General features: G+C 43.0%; 1 protein-coding gene across 5 annotated transcripts; it reads left to right on the top strand.

The window, feature by feature from the left end:
- On the top strand, positions 1-16634 carry ZNF821 (zinc finger protein 821). 5 transcript variants are annotated; one of them, XM_032486670.1, is made up of 9 exons: positions 98-232; positions 909-971; positions 2151-2268; positions 3582-3696; positions 10205-10330; positions 12857-13002; positions 13679-13783; positions 14753-14919; positions 15671-16634. In XM_032486670.1, exons 4-9 carry the CDS (start codon positions 3657-3659, stop codon positions 16323-16325), a joined length of 1239 nt encoding a protein of 412 aa, XP_032342561.1. In that variant the 5' UTR covers positions 98-232; positions 909-971; positions 2151-2268; positions 3582-3656; the 3' UTR covers positions 16326-16634. The 5 variants fall into 5 exon arrangements, with proteins under 5 accessions (XP_032342562.1, XP_032342561.1, XP_032342560.1 ...); XM_032486669.1 differs by having other exon boundaries at positions 2181-2268; XM_032486671.1 differs by lacking the exon at positions 2151-2268 and having other exon boundaries at positions 1-232.
- Positions 16635-17367: the final 733 nt, after the last annotated feature.

The raw sequence follows: 17367 nt of genomic DNA on the forward strand, positions 1-17367 counted from the left end.
CTTTTTCCCCCTCCGTCTGTCTGTCTGCCGTTGGCTTTGTCCGTCTGCAGCGCCGCCCCTCGGCTCCCTGCCACCGGCTAGGCTCGGAGCGCCCTCCGCCCGCCGGGGTCCAGTCTTGGAGAGCCCCGGCCCGGCCGGCCCAAGCTGCGGCCCGGGGCCCATTGTCCGGCGGTCCGTCTGTCCGGAGGCGGGGCCCAGGAACCCGGAGCGCCGTAGAGCGCCGAGGCGCCGGGTAAAAAGACCCCCGACTCCTTCCCTTCCAAGCCAGGCTGAGGATGCAAGGGCTCCTCACCCACCCACACTCTTTGGTCGCCAGGTGTTGGTCCTTTTGTCTGTCTGCGTCTGGGGAGGGGGCTAGGGGCTTGTTCTGGCCTTGGGGGCGGGGGCAGTCCAAGCTCTGACCCTCCGCCCTGCCCGGGTTCCCGCGACGAGGCCAGACCAGGCTGGCTCTCCACGGCGGCCGTTCCTCTTCCCGTCCCCCTGGCGGTCTCGGCCGCAGGAGGAGCGTCCGCGCCGCCGCCCTCCCCGCGTGGGCCCGGGTCCGGCTCGGCCGGGCACCGCCGGGACGGCCCGGGCTTCTGACAGGCTGGGCTAGAGCTGGGGGAGGGGGGAGGATGGGCGTGGGAGTGCAGACCGGGGTATCAGTCCCGCGTCGCGGTCTTACAGAAAAGCTTCTAAATTTAGATTTCTGAGAAGACTATGTCGTCTGAGGGGCTGTCTGAGCCGCCTCGAAAGACCTCTGGCTCTTGTCTGATTATTTCTGGGATTCTACCTGTGCTCCTGTTGGAAGAAGCCAGAGAGACCATCTCGGCTGATTATACACACACTCCAGATCAAACATAAGTGGGAAAAGGGTGAACAGTGAGGCGGCTACGTGACCAGCTTTCTTGTCCTCTCCTTTTTGGCAGATACAAATCACTGAGATTCAGGAGAGTTTACTTTGCTCCGTGGGAACTGCACCAGAGCTGGAGGTGGGAGTGCACCCTCTTTTCTTAAAGCTTGGATTTCACCTTTTTTTTTTTTTTTTTCTTGCTAAAGACTGTGGTGTGTCCTGGAAGCTGCAACCTAACACCTGTGGGAGAGCAGGGACAGTGTTAAGGGGAGACGTTTCCCCCCTCCTCCCAAGGATTCTTAACCTCGTTCTAAAGACAAAACTGCCTTCATTTTAAAGTAGAATCCCTTGTAGACCTGAATCTCACCGGTTACCTTTCTTCCCATCCTGTTTTTCTTCCAGATGGTGATATTCGGGCAGCTGTCTATTTACATTTTCGTGTTGGTTTCGGATTCAGGCTTGGGAACTGAGGCAGTGTTAAAAGTAAAACTGAGATAGTGAACTTTGGGGCAATGTGTCTGTGGATTTTATTAGCTTTTATTGCCTATAAAACAATTTCTGACCTCTGAGATCTTGCTGTGTGATCAAGAATGTACTTCCACTGCTAGTTATTTATCGTTAATTAATTAGTTAATTAATTAATTGTCTTATTTATTTTCAAGATTCCATGACGCCACAGGCTTTTGTTTTGTTTTGTTTAGGGAGGGAAGAGTATTTGCTTATGTTTTCCCCTTAATACCTCAGGTATGAAGTCCCATTGGGTACCATCTGGTGGGTTCCCCATTTGGCCACTAGGAGGATTGTGGACACTGGCAATTTAAATACGCAGATACTGATCTGTTTCTGACTTGTAGCTTTAGTATTGAACTGTTGTCTCACCAAGATGATCTGAATAGAGCCCGTCTCAAATTATTTGGCCTTCCTTCAGAAGAATTTTTATTACCTTTATCTCACAGTTTCAATTTCTGATCTCAATGGAAAGAAAATTTAAAGGTTATTTAAGATTTCTAAGATTTCATTTTTTTCCTTCTACAGTCGAGGTGTAGCTCTGCAAATTTTAGAAAAAAATGATAGGCAATCTGCATTTCATTCAACTTTCCACTTTGTGACTCCACAGACTTACAGGAAAAGATCCAACTTGTAATATTTATTCACTCCTTCCATTAATAAAATAACTACTTGATTAGAAAGAAATGATTTACACAGACAAAACTTAGAGAACACATTTCATTAGCATGAGCACTCAGCATACTGCCCTCTAAATAGTTGAAACTGATTTTTACTGTATACATTTAGAGTTGTTTTTTTTTAATTAAAGGTCTGAAAAAGAATTGTGTTTGATATGCAGATATGATAGAAGACTGCCTGAAAGCTGCTTCCTTTGCCACTTCCTGTGGAGGCCTGTCTTTGCCATTTGCGGTTTCTTTCTTCTCTTGGTAAGGGGAGGCAGGATCTGATTACAGGTCTGAGGTCCTTTCTAGCTACATTGAGGAGTTAGTTGGCATAACAGAAGGCGAGTCTTCACTAACTGGAGTGCAAAGTATAGCTAGTAGTAAGTAGCCTCTTAAGGCAATAAACTACAATTTTATATTTGCATATTCAGTGTGAGTACAGTTTGAGAAAGCAGGAACTGAAGGAAAAGTTAGAGGGTACCCAGATCCATACTCTTATCTTTGCTAGGAAACAAAATATCTTTCTTTTTGATCTGTGTCTGTTTTTTCACTCTGTCTTTCAAAAAAAAATGCACAGTTTCCACTACTAATCCATTTCAGACTCTAACAACACTTAATGCTGGGAAAGTCTTCCTTATAACTAATCAGGAACCTCCAGGCTGAAGTATCTGTTCCCTCCTCTTTCAGGGAAGTAAGTGCATGTCTCTGCAGCACTTCTCATTTGGGGACCTTTTCTCTTTGTTCTTCCCATGGATCTCTTTGCTACATAGCGGCTGGATTGAGAAGAGGCACCAAAGTTATTAACTGTGATGACTGCTCAGAAGCATGTGAGCAGGGCCAGGTTGAAGTTTCACATTGGGGAGTTGAATTAGTACTCCACAATGTGCATGGGACCTGGCTCTTCTGGTGTGAAAGCCCATCTTCAACACTGGAAGTCTGATTTGCTTTAGTGCCCTGTCATCCACAGTGCCCAGCACTGTGCCTGCATCACTAGGTAGAAACTCTATTTCCCATGTTTTCCTTTACAAATGCCTAAGCGTTTTGAGATGCTCCCTGTCTCATAGGGATGTGATGCCTTTGTCACCTCCAGGTGAGATATCTTCTTGGAAAAAAAAAAAAATCTGGAGGTTCCCATTGGTGCAGACTGCAGGGCTTGACTTCCAGAGGGCATGTGACATGTGAGCTGCCACCCTCTTTAGCTTCCTTTTGCTTCCTTTTATGATTCATAGGGGTTATCCCTTTGACCCCACGGTGCTTCTAATGCTGGCTGCCTGAATTTTTTGCTTCCTTTTCTACTCTGTGACCTTGATCATGATCATGTAACAGTATTCTGGATGCCACAGATGGATTTAAAGTGGAATTCTCTAAATCCTCTGGAGTCTCCTCTCAGACTTCTTGGGACCTTGATGTTGTGCTAGAGATTTATTCATTTCTTTCTTTCTTTCTTTAAGTAGTTCAGTGATTTATAACTGGTGAGTTTTATATGCTCAAGAACCATTTTTAAGTCTTTTTATCTTTTAATGTTGTATAATTTCTGGGCAAAATGACATGTGCTAACATTATCCTTTTTATTGTAGGTCAGCACCTTGCAAGGAGGTAGTATCATCCAGTCGTGAAACTGGGAAAAGCCAGAGCTCTTGGATCAGGGAAACATGTCCCGTCGGAAACAGACAAATCCAAATAAAGTTCACTGTGAGTACTGGGCTTTGTTTCTGAAACCTGGGAACGTTGAGGGTTAGAATGGAAGAGTAATCTGAATTTAGGTGAGAGGCTCACACTAATTTGTGGAGAAAAAAGGGTTAAAGATTTTGAACATAATGGATTTAAAGTGTGTCCGTGCTGGAGGAGGTGTTAGAAAACTGTCTTAGGAACAGGTGCACTTGATTCATCCTTAGTATTCACATTAAAAAATCCTTTATAGGATTCCTACTCTGTGCAAAGCCTTGTGCTAGATGCCAAGGATATAAATGAATATAAGGAATATATAAAGGAGATATATATATATATATATATGCACATAGGTACAGATATAGATACAGCAAGATAGTATATGCTAAGTTCCAAATAGGGATGCTGCAGACTGTAGGTACTACAGGAGTTAAGAGGAGGGGCAGAGCTCCATGGACTGAAGTAGCAAGGGAATGCTTGATGGAAGAGGCCCTAGACCATGAACTTGAACTGGACCTTAGAAAGTAGAAAGTCCATTCTTTAAAAAAGAGGAAAGGAGAGGTAAAATCAGGTAGGGAAAATTACATGAGCAAAAATACAAAGAGGGAATGCACATGATATGTTCAGGGGAGACTGATTAATTAAGGAGACTTTGTATGAATCAGAAGTTTCATTTGTCCAGAAGTCATAGAACATGAGGTTGGAGATGTTTAACTCTACATTGTACTGGCCTGAAAGCCAGGCCAAGTTCAAACTTCATTCTGTAGACTGTAAGGAGCTACAGAAGGTTTTTAAGCAGGGAGTGTGGAGTGACATTTAGAATGCAGTGTTCTGGGACTGTGAAATAGTGTGTGGGACGGATCATGAAGGGGAGACTGGTTACAGGAAGACCAACTGTGCACTATTGCCTTGCATTATTAGCAGTTTCATATGTATGTTTTATTTCAGTAATTAGATTGTAAACTTCTAGAGGACAGGCACTGTGTCCCGTATATATTTCCTGCTTTCCCTCTCTACTTCTGACACTGCTTATAGGGGGTGTTCAAAAGTGCCATACTAAATTAACATTAATATATCTATGCAGATTTGAGACAATTAATCAGTTTCCTATGATCTGGAGAGAAAAGCATTCTCATCCAAATGTTTATAAAAGAGTCCCTGTTATTATGGAGGGATTGCACTAACTAAAGTACAGCAGTATTTGGAGGGAATTCAGTGGTCTAACATAGGAAAGTTTTTTTTTTAAGGAAAAAATTCTACATTTGACAGGATAGATTAGTCAAGGAGTTTAGAGAAGAGGACTAAAATTTATTAAACAATGTACAATATACCATGCACTATGTACCTTATCTTACTGGGTAATTTCAAGAGTAGGAGAGAAAACGGTAGGAACAGAGGAATTAAGAAGACTTTAGCATTTTATAGATTAATGAGATTAGGATAGTAAACCTTCATATACAATTAATTCTTCAATTTAAGTCCCAGGAGATTTTTATAAAACAGAGCAATCTGAATGCTTCTAGGAGTGTATTCTTAGGGGGATATGGAAGGCTACTTAATATAAAGGTGAATGATTCAGGAAGAATTTAGAAATTGCTGCTAACACAGTAAAATTTACTGGGCCTGAATGTGAGGATTGTCAAGAGAGAGAAAATGAAGTGTCTTTAGTGTAGGTAATCGAACCTGGGAGTTCAGGAGGATTGTCTTCTCTCTGGTTGAGGATGAATATTGATAAAAGACACAGATATGACCCCAAGAAGGCAGGGCAGGAAAGGAACTCTTAGTAGAGATGATGAGGTCACAAATAAGGCAGTCTTAAGAGTTGGACATTTACCTATCAAATACCTGCCCAAAGAGACTTTGAAGAAAGTAGCTGGCAGGGATGACACCATGATTGTGGTAAGTCCAGAGGAGCCAGAGAAGGCTTGTGCGGCCCATCTCTGTGCCCACATAGCATAAATCCATCAAGCTGCATCTCCTCCCACTGTGGTCAGTCAAAGCCAGGAGAAGCTGGTATTGGAGGTGGACAACAGATGCACAAACAGGCCACAGGGAAGAAGAGAATATCATATCCACAGCTGCAGAAATGCAGTGTCCAGAGTTGAGCAAGTGCTGATTATAGTACTGTGGTGGAGCGGGTGGGACTTTGCAGGCTCTATGGTGGTGACCAGTAAGAGGGCTGTAAACAGTAATGTTCAGATGTGACTAAAAAGCAGACCCCCGGGAGGGATGTTTTCAGTGATACACTAGGGCAGGAAACAGTGAGGGCTTCTCAAGTGATGGACTAAGAAAGAAGAAAGACCGTGAGATTTGCTGGTCTCTGAGGACCTTCTGCTTATTTACTACTTGGGGACTGAAGCTGATCCTACCTTTTTTGAAGTCATCTTCTCATTGCCCATGACAATATTGGCAAGTAGGAATAGGTGATTTCAGGCTTCTGATCATGTAAGTCCCCTATCCCCTTGCAGTGAAATGGAACCAATCAAATGTACTGAATTTAATGCTGCTTATCAATTTAAAGTAAATGGAATGGACTCAAGGACTGGGAGGCAGGAAAGCCTGCAGAAGCTTTGCTTAAATGTCAAAGCCAATCAGCATTTGAGCAGAGTAATGGCTGAGCTCCATTAGATCTGCCTTCTGGGAAAAAGAGGATTATGTGGCATGAAGCTCAGAGCCTGCCTAGAAGAATATATTAAGAATCCCATTGCTGTAGTCTGGCAGCATCTGTCAGATCCACTTCAGAAGCCAGTGTGCAGGCTGCTCTGGCATGTCCTGGGCTTTCCTCAGGACTGTCTCTGTGTCTAAATTACCACCACAATCTCTCCTTTTCCCCCAGAAACATCCAGACAAGACTCTGGTATTTTGCCCAGTTCATTAGTAGATTTAATGCAGAGCTTTCGGAATTAAAGTCTAAAATTGTTAGTCACAGAGGAACTGCTGATGGGTTGAAATCTGTTAGACCTCTTCCCTTCGTCCTTCCTCATCTCACTTTCTTCTGAGTACAAATTTCTATAAACTGTTTCTAGAGAGGTTGAAAATACAGTCCTTTGCACACTTTCATTTGGTGTGTTTGTACCAAACAAACCACTAGGTAAAAGAAAACTTTTTCTTAAGAGACTTTTGTTTTCAGATTGTAGAGTATATACAAGCCTAAAAACTTTCAACTTAAATTAAAAGCTTTTCAGCTTTTACAGAGACTTAGGAAAACAAGCCTTTAAAGTCACTCCTCTTCTAAAAAGTGCAACTTGTTTTGTCTGCATTCATTCTGTCAGCATCCTGATGAGGTAAATGGTTCTGTGCCCAACACGTGATAGCACCTCGGGTTACAGACTGTCAGCTCGAAATGGAATCCTAAGCACCTTCCTCCCAATACTAGCTCCTTTGTTTCTGAAATTGACATCTGCTCACTTAGAGTATGTCTCAGCTGCTTTAATTAATTTTAGTCAGCGAGACATTGCATTTATTTAACTGCACCAAGGACTCAAGAAAGGGAATTGTAAAATCTTTGCCTTTTCAATAACTTTCATCTCAGGCTTCTCATCTATTCTACAGACTTGCTTACATGGCCTTTTTCTTATCTGGTCTAAAAAACGTTAGCCAAATCAGACCAATAGTATCTGGATCTCATACCACAAAAAGGAGAGGTAGCACCTTGTTTTTTACTGTGGAGCTTAGATGACTCTTTCTCAACTATTAACAGACAAATAAATACCCATGTTAAATAAAATGGTTGCCCTACATTAATAACTAGCAACTGGAGGATTTTTTTTAACCTAACTCCAGCAGTCTCAAGATAGAAGGAAACAATAATTCCATGTTATAAAAGCAGGCAATTATATAACACTTCTTAATCACTAGTATCTTTGGATCACATTATATGTAAGTTAATATGATATACTTTTAGCAAGTATCACTACCTTCTTATGAAAGGATAATTCTGGACAGTCAGATTTAGGGATTAGGTAAATAGTGACTATTAGAAGATCATTCACACAGCTTTTTCTATAAGGTCTATCAGAATCACTTCTTTATGGTTTTTATATATTTTGCTTTATGATGATACTTAAAAATAGGAATAGCCTTGAGGAACAAAATTTACCGTTGCCTTTTTCCCAAGTCAGGAGTAGAGTAAAATATAAGAGCATAGCTTTTCTTTCCAAATTACCGAAAAGGAATGACAGAATTAATACATCCTAACTATTGTAGGTGAGACTGCCCCCAAAAGTCCTAGATAGCACAGTTATATTGAACAGACTCTTCTCTGTTCTGTGAAGGCCTAAGTATTTAGACAACTTCAATAGACAGAAATAAGCTTTGAACTCAAGTTGATGGAGACTAGACTGAATTACCATCTGATGTTGAAAGGTACATATCCTTTTAGATGTCCTTCTAATCCAGTGGTGATTCCCCATTAAGAAAAGGGGGGAAAGTGTAGATTCTTAGTATATTATAAACCTAGCTGGTTTCTCGATAGGTTTTTTTAGAGATGTCACTGATGAGAATTGTCTGCCCCTTGGTAATTATATGCTGGTACATAACTTGTTCATTAGTGTCATATCTGCCCCCTGCCACCAGGTCCAAAAATATGCATTTACTGAGAAGAATTCAGTAACTGTTCCAGTTGACCATGGTCTTGTGGTTACAGTGGAGGCAACATGGAGAAATTAAATATTTTACTTCTGCAAAGAGGGAAGAGGAGGTGCTTTAACACAGAATTCAATTTTTGCTCTCCCTAGCAGTAATTTATATCCAGTGTGTCATCTTGAATATTATGGAAATGGGCTTAAAGCAGCTTATTTTTCCTTTACGTGAGGGCTCTAACCACCTCTGCTCCCACTCACGTTATCAGTCAGAGTAGCCATAATATTAATTACTCTGACCCAGGCATGGCAACGCATCACATGCAATCAGAACCATAAAAACGATGGTTTCTTTTGTCAGTACTGGCCCTGAGAACATTACTTTGATATTTGAGTTGTATGTATCAGATTCTCATGGTAGGAAGGTAACACGATAGGATTAGAGATGTTCTTTTCACACAGATACAAGCATCTGTTTTTGGTAAAACTGCTCTAATGAACTGCTTAACCTTATGTTTACATCTCTGCTAGAAAAGCAATTTAAAAATTTGATTATTAGAGTTGGGCATACTGGGATTGAACACTTAGTTCCACCACTGACCTTAGTTTTCTCTTAAGTAAAAATATTGATAGTAATACCCACCACACAATTCTGCAGAGAATTAAGGTGAGGTAGCAACTGTAAAGCACTTAACATAGAGCCTGGAACTAGGAAGTGCCAAATAATCACTATTATTAGTGTTCAGCACTTAGCATATAGTAGATGTTCAGTGAATATTTGCTGAACAAACACCTAAATGAATTGCATGAAGCCTACTTAATGTCAAGTCCTTCATTGCCCAAGGACTTGTACAGGTCAACTGACAGGTTCATTCCTCCTCCATCATGGTATCAGCCTTGGAACCTGAGCCTGTTGACCTTCCTTTCTCTCTCCAGTAAGAAAGCGCCTGGTCTATTGTTAGGCATTTCACTGGGGCATTTTATTATTCTCTCTCTTGGTGGCTGGAGAATGGGGACTGTAGTTTCCACTCTGAGATAATGGAAACCTTGAGAAACTCAATTCTCTTTTCTCCTTATGCCTGGCCTCTTGGAAATAAAAGAACACTTAAATGTTAACCCTTCAATAACCACACAGATGCCAGGCAGAGTTCCTCAGAGTAAATGCATAATTAAGGATGGGTCCAGGGCTTTTGGATACTCCATCCAAAAAGAAAAGAAAAGAAAAGAAAAGAAAAGAAAGGACCACAGTAGACCAAGAAGACTAGATGAAATATTATTTGTTGCAGATTGGTTGGCGTGTTTCAGGAAGTTTGTTCCTCAACAGAAATGAGTTCACATATTATCTGTTTTCCTTTTAAACTATCAACCAATTTTTGATTTGCTTGTGGCTCATTCTGATAGGTGTGAGAAAGAGAGTCAAGGAATAACTTCCAGAGTATGTCCTGGAAGGAGAATGGATGAAGGATGGGATTAGAGATTCTGTTTTTAGATGGATTATTTGAAGCACCTGTTTGTAGTCAGAGGTAGACAGAGTTTATGCAGTATTGCTAGTACACTGAGATTCAGAGATTGTGCCCAGATTTGTTGCCCTGTCTTCATTCCATCACTTTGCCTCTTCTTGCTTCTATCTCCCTGATGCTGATGGAAGGCTATAAATGGAATTTAGATTTTGAAGTTAAATTTGTTAAGTAGCAGTTGATTACCTTTTGAAAGGAAAGATTAGGAGGATTTAAGGAAAGCAAATGATGCTTTCTAGAGCATCTGGCTTACTGCCCAAGAAAAGTAGCTGTGCCCAGAAACCGCTGGAGGCAACAAGCTGACTTGGAGGTGAATGACCGCACCACAGAATACCTACCTGTCTCCTACCTTTGAATGGTCTGACTTTCCAACCAACTTGCCTGGGGATGAGCTGCCCAGCTGGTGGCCTGACTATTTTTCCTTGTGACCACCAGGGGATCAAGTATTTGCTGGGCTAGAAGAGCAAGCCCGCCAGGCGATGATGAAAACTGATTTTCCTGGAGACCTGGGCAGTCAGCGACAAGCTATCCAACAACTAAGAGATCAGGACTCCAGTAGCAGTGAGTTCTGCACCTTCTGGTAATGACTCAGGGCAATGGGAGAAGAATTATCAGAGTGTGTGTGCTCTGGGGATTGTGCATGGGGGTTGGGAGGAAGACATGAAGAAGGAGATTTGTGGATCCTCAGTGTTCCCAAGGTGTTCTAAGGTGTATGCACATATTCCTGTCCAGAGAGAGAACAGATTTGGCATTATGTTTTTTTTTTTAACCCATGGACTGTAGTACTTGGCACACTGCCATACATGGTTATGTTTGTGATGACTGTGATAGATGGGGCATAGGAATAACTAGTGCTCAAGCAGCCCGTGGGTTAGGTCAAAGGGAAAGGGAAAAAAAAATCCCTGTCTCCTAGTATCTATTTATTCATAATTAATAAAATATAAGAGTGGTATTAATGAAAGTTCTGCTTGAGGGCCCAGTTTTATTGTTATACAAGAGGATTTGCTTACTAGTGAGATTATGCAGCATATAAAATGTTAACGTCAAGGTCTTCCCACACCAAGTCCTAAATAGATACCTTGGTTGAGAGATAGAAAAAATAGTGAGGCTCATGGATCTGTTCCATGACTTGCCTGAGCAAATACACTTCGAGATGTGTTATTTCCTAGGATGATTTCCACACACTTACTAATTTCATCCATCTGATACTGGTTATTATTAGTGTCAATTCAGATTGACCTTCCTGATTTTTCTCCATGTTTGGGGTTGAAAAAGAAGAGGGAGAGAGTTCTGCACCCTTCTAGAAACTACATTTTCTACTCAAACTAATACTTTAGCAACCAAAAATAATAAAAATTTAGCAAGTAATTGCTCAGGTACAAAACAGTGAACCCAAATACTTCTAGACAACCTGTGGGAGCTACCAATTTGAGTAATAGGTAGGAATGGCAAAATCTATAAAAGTTGAATAGGTTTCCATCTTGGAGAAGTTGCATCATCCCTCTAGATGGCATTCTTATTTTTTTTAATCTTTCTCATAATGAGATATATTTGGATTTTTGATAAATTACAAAAAGTATTTGATAACAGTATTGTCTTAGACTACAAGTGTTCTGGATAAGCTGGTGAGAAAATATGGTATGATTTAATCTGTGCCAATCCTTTATTACTGAGATACATTCAAACTAAAGCTTTGGACAGGGGAATAAGGTGTACATACTATAGATCTTTCCAGGGCCCAAATCCAGTCCACCAACCAACTGGAGTATCTAACAGAGACACGTGTAACTACCAGCAGATGATTTGGTTAGATTTTCTTATGAAGAAAGGGAATGTAACCAGTTTTGTCCAGTTCATGGTAGATATAGAAATTATTCAAGGGTAAGTAGAGAGAAGATAAGTAGTACTATTAGCTAGGGAAGCTAGGCCTCACTGCTGATGCAGAGAGCTGGTAAAACTCTATCCTGTATTTATTTCTCTTGCTGACACTCAGGCCCAGGAGTCCTGGATCTAGGTGGTGCTGGGATGGGACTGGAGTCTGACAGCTTCCCTAGGCTTGGCTTCCTCTTGTGATCTTCCAATTACTAACACTTTTTTTTTCCTTTCAGAAAGAACTCCCTATATTATTGTGTTTTTTTAATCATTTGTTTCCTATTTTATAAGTAATAAGGGGAAAAAAATAAGCTCACACAAACCTTGCAGACCCCTCAGCCACAGGCAGACCTCCTCACAGCTACATCCTACCCCCTAAACTAAAACAAACTGAATTCTTACTTTAGTCACAAGAAATTATATTTCATCTTAAAGTAAAGAATGGCCTGTTCCTTCCCCCTTAATGCATTCAGTTATCCATCAGATAATCCAAAGAACCAACAGAAACAATGGACTTATTTAGCCTAGAATGCTGAGTTACTAGCAGAGTAAGAACACACTGAGTCAAATACCATTACAAAATGCCCAAGGTTGGTTGCTGTACTAACTTTTCCACTGCACTGAACAGCTTTTTCCCTATAAAGTGATATTTTTACCTAATTTCCTACTGCCTCCTTTATCAATAAGAGGAAAAGAAAAACCTGGTGTTTCTGTAAGTGTGCCTAGGGGTTTGTTGGGAGAGAACAGATTAGTGGGTCTCAGAATAGAATAGTGTATGTGACAACATGGAGAAATTGTGCAGGGAGGTTATGGAGAAAAGTAAGTAATAAAGTCAGTGAGAAGCGTTGGTAAGTCAGGAGTGGTGTGTTGTGGGAACGAGTGTGGAATGAGGTACGTGGGAGGTGTGATTTGAAGTGTGAGATATTTGGGAACCATGTGTAAGACGTTATTATTTTTATGATAATATATAGGGCCTAATAACCATTTTCCAATGCAGTTTTGCCTCAGATTTTCTCTTTAGTGTGTATATGGCATTACAAACAACAGTTGTGGCTTGCTTCTACTTAGCATGATTTGTACCCAAATAAGTACTGGTACAAACTATATTACAGAAGATCTGAAAACGTTTTCCATTATAGCTGCAAACCCTAGTGTACTGGGTTTTGTCAGAATTCATGCAAAAATCAGAACAAGTGACCAGTTTGTGTGTTCCAGGTGACAGTGAGGGTGATGAAGAGGAGACCACACAAGATGAAGTCTCTTCCCACACATCCGAGGAAGATGGAGGGGTGGTCAAAGTGGAAAAAGAGTTAGAAAATGCAGAACAGCCTGTTGGTGGGAACAGAGAGGTAGAGCCTGAGGCAAGTGACAAATGGCTCCTGAGTCTGGGAACCCCTTTACCCTTCTGCTCTGCTCTGATGTGGTTGTCCGCATGTGACACTCTTGCCTCTGAGGGGCTCCTGGGCCTTCATGTGACGCTTTCTCTTTCTTCACAACCAGTTACCCAAACCTCACATACACAATTTTTGTCACACCCAGCTTTCCTTCTCTGCCCACATCACTACACCCACACGCAGCTCTCCTTCCTAAAGCTCCCCACTTCTTTCCAGCAGAGAATCCACCTTTGCAGAACTATTAGCTGACTTCTTGTGGTGTACTCTTGAATATGCTTGCAAATTTAAGTCAGAGTGTTACCTGAGGTGCCATCTTTTCACTAAGTTGTTTCCTGAGGATTCCGGCAAGAGACATGGTGGGAGGGAAGCCAGTCTTCTCTCTACAGAGTTTACCTTAGGGGAAAAAAAATCAATACACTCTCTCTAGATACTTCCTCCTCATAGAAGGAAGCCTTGGAGAAAATGAAAATGGGAGCAAATTTAATTCCCTCTCCCCTATTTTTCCCTCAGTCCACAATGGGAACTTAAGAATAACATGTGATAAGAGGTGGTTTTCCTTTTAACAGGATACCCTTTTAAAAGAAGCTGGGGCAGGAGAGACTGGTAAACAGTCTTAATGAATTGCGTACTTGTTAAATTGCAGGTCACGGAGAATTTGAATTCTGACCCCTTGCTTGGACTCTGCCAGTGTCCCCTCTGCCAGCTTGACTGTGGGAGTCGGGAGCAGCTGATTGCTCATGTGTACCAGGTATGGCGTGGGGAGCTGCGCTGTGGAACACAGGCACCAGCAACTTGGTTAGTCTTTGCCTCCACCTCCTAAGAGAACCTTGAGTTGTTGTTTCAACTAAGGCTCCACTCCACTCTTCAGAACATGTTAGAGAATAAGTGGGATATGTTGGGTGAATATGTTTTGGGTTCCCAGGCAGACACACTGTGAAAATTAAGTATCATTTTTTTTTCTAAATTATTTAATGCATATTTTAAATAGGAAAATAGAAACTAGCATATGTTTAATAATGAGGGTTTTGTTTTAAAGAAGAAAAAATGAGTTAACATAAATGCTCCTGAAATACTAGAGAAGGTTAGTGTAAACCAGGGGGTCAGAACAAAACAAACTCGTGTTTTCTTTTTCTGTCTGATCCAGTCACAGAGCCTTGTGGTCTATCTGTCTTGGAACTGGCATCAACATATATAGCAGCCTGGTTTTACCATAAAGAAAATTGGTTCATGAGGAGAAGCATTTCTTTAGGAGACTGATTTTAAAACATTGAAGGAAAGGCAGTACACTTAAATACCTTCCGGATACTAGTCTTCCCAGCCAACTTCTAGATTTGGCCTTCGACACTCCCTTAAAACTCACTTGTACCTACGCAGTGTGATGCAAGCAGACCATGAGAAATTATCCTGAGCATGATTTCTTCTCAGGCTCTGAAGAGGGCTCTGGAGTCCCATTGTTTGTCAAGCCAGTCACATGTCCCAGAATGTAGTCATAACTCTAACTAATGAAATCTGAGCAGTGGTCTGGACAGCCTAGCCCTTCTGAAGGCCCTTTAACACAAGAGACTCTTACTTTTCCAGGTGCTGAATAGAGAGAATAGTTGCAAGTCCCTTCTTCTGAGACTAAGGAAAGGGGACATTTCTCAGAAAGTAGTTGCTGAGTGGGTGTAGATTGTCCTGGAGATGACATGAGTTCACAGACCAAGGCTCTCTTTTACAGCACACTGCTGCAGTGGTGAGCGCCAAGAGCTACATGTGTCCTGTTTGTGGCCGGGCCCTTAGCTCCCCAGGGTCACTGGGTCGCCACCTCTTAATCCACTCGGAGGACCAGCGGTCTAACTGTGCTGTGTGTGGAGCCCGTTTCACCAGCCATGCCACGTTTAACAGGTTAGCCAGGCACCTAACCCTCTGTGCTGGGAACAGAATTACTGGGTATGAGTTTTGCTTTTCCAAGTCAAAGTGAAGGCTAGCAGTAGGTAATGCAAAGGCAACTGACTCTTGGCTCTTTGGAAATACAAGTAATGAGGCTAATAAATATGCCTGTTCCAAGAGATATCCCCAAAGGGAAATGAATTCCCATTCCTTTCCTCTATCACAGTATATTCATCTGGAAAGAGATGTGGGGAAGTCGAAGAACATTCACAATAAAGCATGGAGTAAGAAGTTACAGGGTGCTGAGAGGACACTCTTGTGAGGATATAGTCTCCATTGTGTCCCATGAAGACTGAAACTGTGTGAATTGTGTTCAAGTCCCATTTGCTAGTGTACAACACAGGGTCCACCAGGGGGAGGTTGAGCCAGTGGACTGGACCTCTCTTGAAAGCAGCCTCCACCTCAAGGAGGACTGCCCTGCACAACTCCTACAAACACCATCCATCTGGCTTGAATGGAACTGCCCGTTGTAAGGGCTCATCTGATTTCCCATGGCTTGCTGCAGTTGTCGGCTCGGTCTCTAACTCTAGGTGAGCATTAAGACTTGATAGACACTGAAGCCCAAAGAAGAGCAAGGATAGAAAGGTAGAGGAGGTCTCCCAGGCACTCAAACTGACCCCGAGTGGTGAACTAGGAGCAACTGACCTGGTAGGACCTGAGCCTTGTGAGATGGTGACACTAACCATGCAAAATTTTTGCTTTCCAGTGAGAAACTTCCTGAAGTACTTAATATGGAATCCCTACCCCCAGCACACAGTGAGGGCCCCTCCAGTGCTGAGGGGAAGGACATTGCCTTTAGTCCTCCAGTGTACCCTGCTGGAATTCTGCTTGTGTGCAACAACTGTGCCGCCTATCGGAAGCTGCTAGAAGCCCAGACCCCCAGTGTACGTAAGTGGGCCCTGCGTCGACAGAACGAGCCTTTGGAAGTCCGGCTGCAGCGGCTGGAACGAGAGCGCACGGCCAAGAAGAGCCGGCGGGACAATGAGACCCCAGAGGAGCGGGAGGTAAGGCGCATGAGGGACCGGGAAGCCAAGCGCCTACAGCGCATGCAGGAGACAGACGAGCAGCGGGCACGCCGGCTGCAGCGAGATCGGGAGGCCATGAGGCTGAAGCGGGCCAATGAAACCCCGGAGAAGCGGCAGGCCCGGCTCATCCGGGAGCGGGAGGCCAAGCGACTCAAGAGGAGGCTGGAGAAAATGGACATGATGTTGCGAGCTCAGTTTGGCCAGGACCCTTCTGCCATGGCAGCCTTAGCAGCCGAAATGAACTTCTTCCAGCTCCCTGTGAGCGGGGTGGAGTTGGACAGCCAGCTCCTGGGCAAGATGGCCTTTGAAGAGCAGAACAGCAGCTCTCTGCACTGAACCACACTCTCCTGCCTGCCTTCCTACTCACCCACCCACCTGAGCTCACATGGATCAGTGCTGCAGCTACCCCAGGGCCCTGTCCTTGCTGCTGGAGGCAGGCCCGGGTTGTGGACCTGTGTACCCCTTGCATGTGGGAGCAGGATGATGGGATCAGGAGGGATCCGGCTCAAGGCAGCTCTGGACAAGGGAGCAGGCACTCCAGAGGACTGGACTCCCTGACCACTGCTGCAGGGCATGCACCTAAGACTTTTGGGCCCCTTTGTGGCCCATGGAGTTGTGAGGGCAAATAAATTAATCTTATCTTTACTGGCCCTTTCCTGCTTTCCTCTTGATTTCATTCTAGCAAACAAAGTGAATTGGGGGAGACCTGGGTGGAAGTTTTCAGGTGGGGACTTCTGGTGGATTGTTCTTTTCCGAGGGCGGGTGCTCCTCAGTGTAGGCTCACCAAGCAGAGATCCCGCATTTGGGCCTTCACATATGATGAAGCACAACTGTGATATTAAAAAAGAACTCAGTTCTTTTTTAGTTTAGTTTCAGAGATATAGCTCAGTGATAGAGTGCGTGCTTGGCGTGCATGAGGTCCTGGGTTCAGTGCCCAGTGCCTTCATTAAAGGAATAAAAATTTAAAAATACACTTTACCCTTAAAAAAAAAAAGAGGACCAATGCTGACTTTACGAGGGTCCATTCCTACAACCCTACTGAAGATCACCTACTGTCCCAAGAGCCAGTTCAACCTAATTTACCTTCTCCAAACTGAGAAGCAGATGTCTTTGCTTATCTCTGGTGTTTGCTAAAGAAGATGCAGTATTTGGACTAAGTGCTGGCTACTTTTCCCAACAGAATTCAGTTTGCCAAACATAAAATTCTACCCCAGACAGCAGTCAGGTGCATTTAGGAATATGGTCATAGAAGCAGCTGCAATATTAAAGTCCATAGTACCAAGGAACTTATGTAGGAGAGAAGAGGTAACCTGTCTTTTCATTTATTCCCTAGAGCCAAGGTAGGATAACAAAACCCATTGAAGGAAAATACAGAACT

This window comes from Camelus ferus, chromosome 9, assembly GCF_009834535.1.
Source record: "Camelus ferus isolate YT-003-E chromosome 9, BCGSAC_Cfer_1.0, whole genome shotgun sequence".
NCBI classification, from domain to species: Eukaryota; Metazoa; Chordata; class Mammalia; order Artiodactyla; family Camelidae; genus Camelus; species Camelus ferus.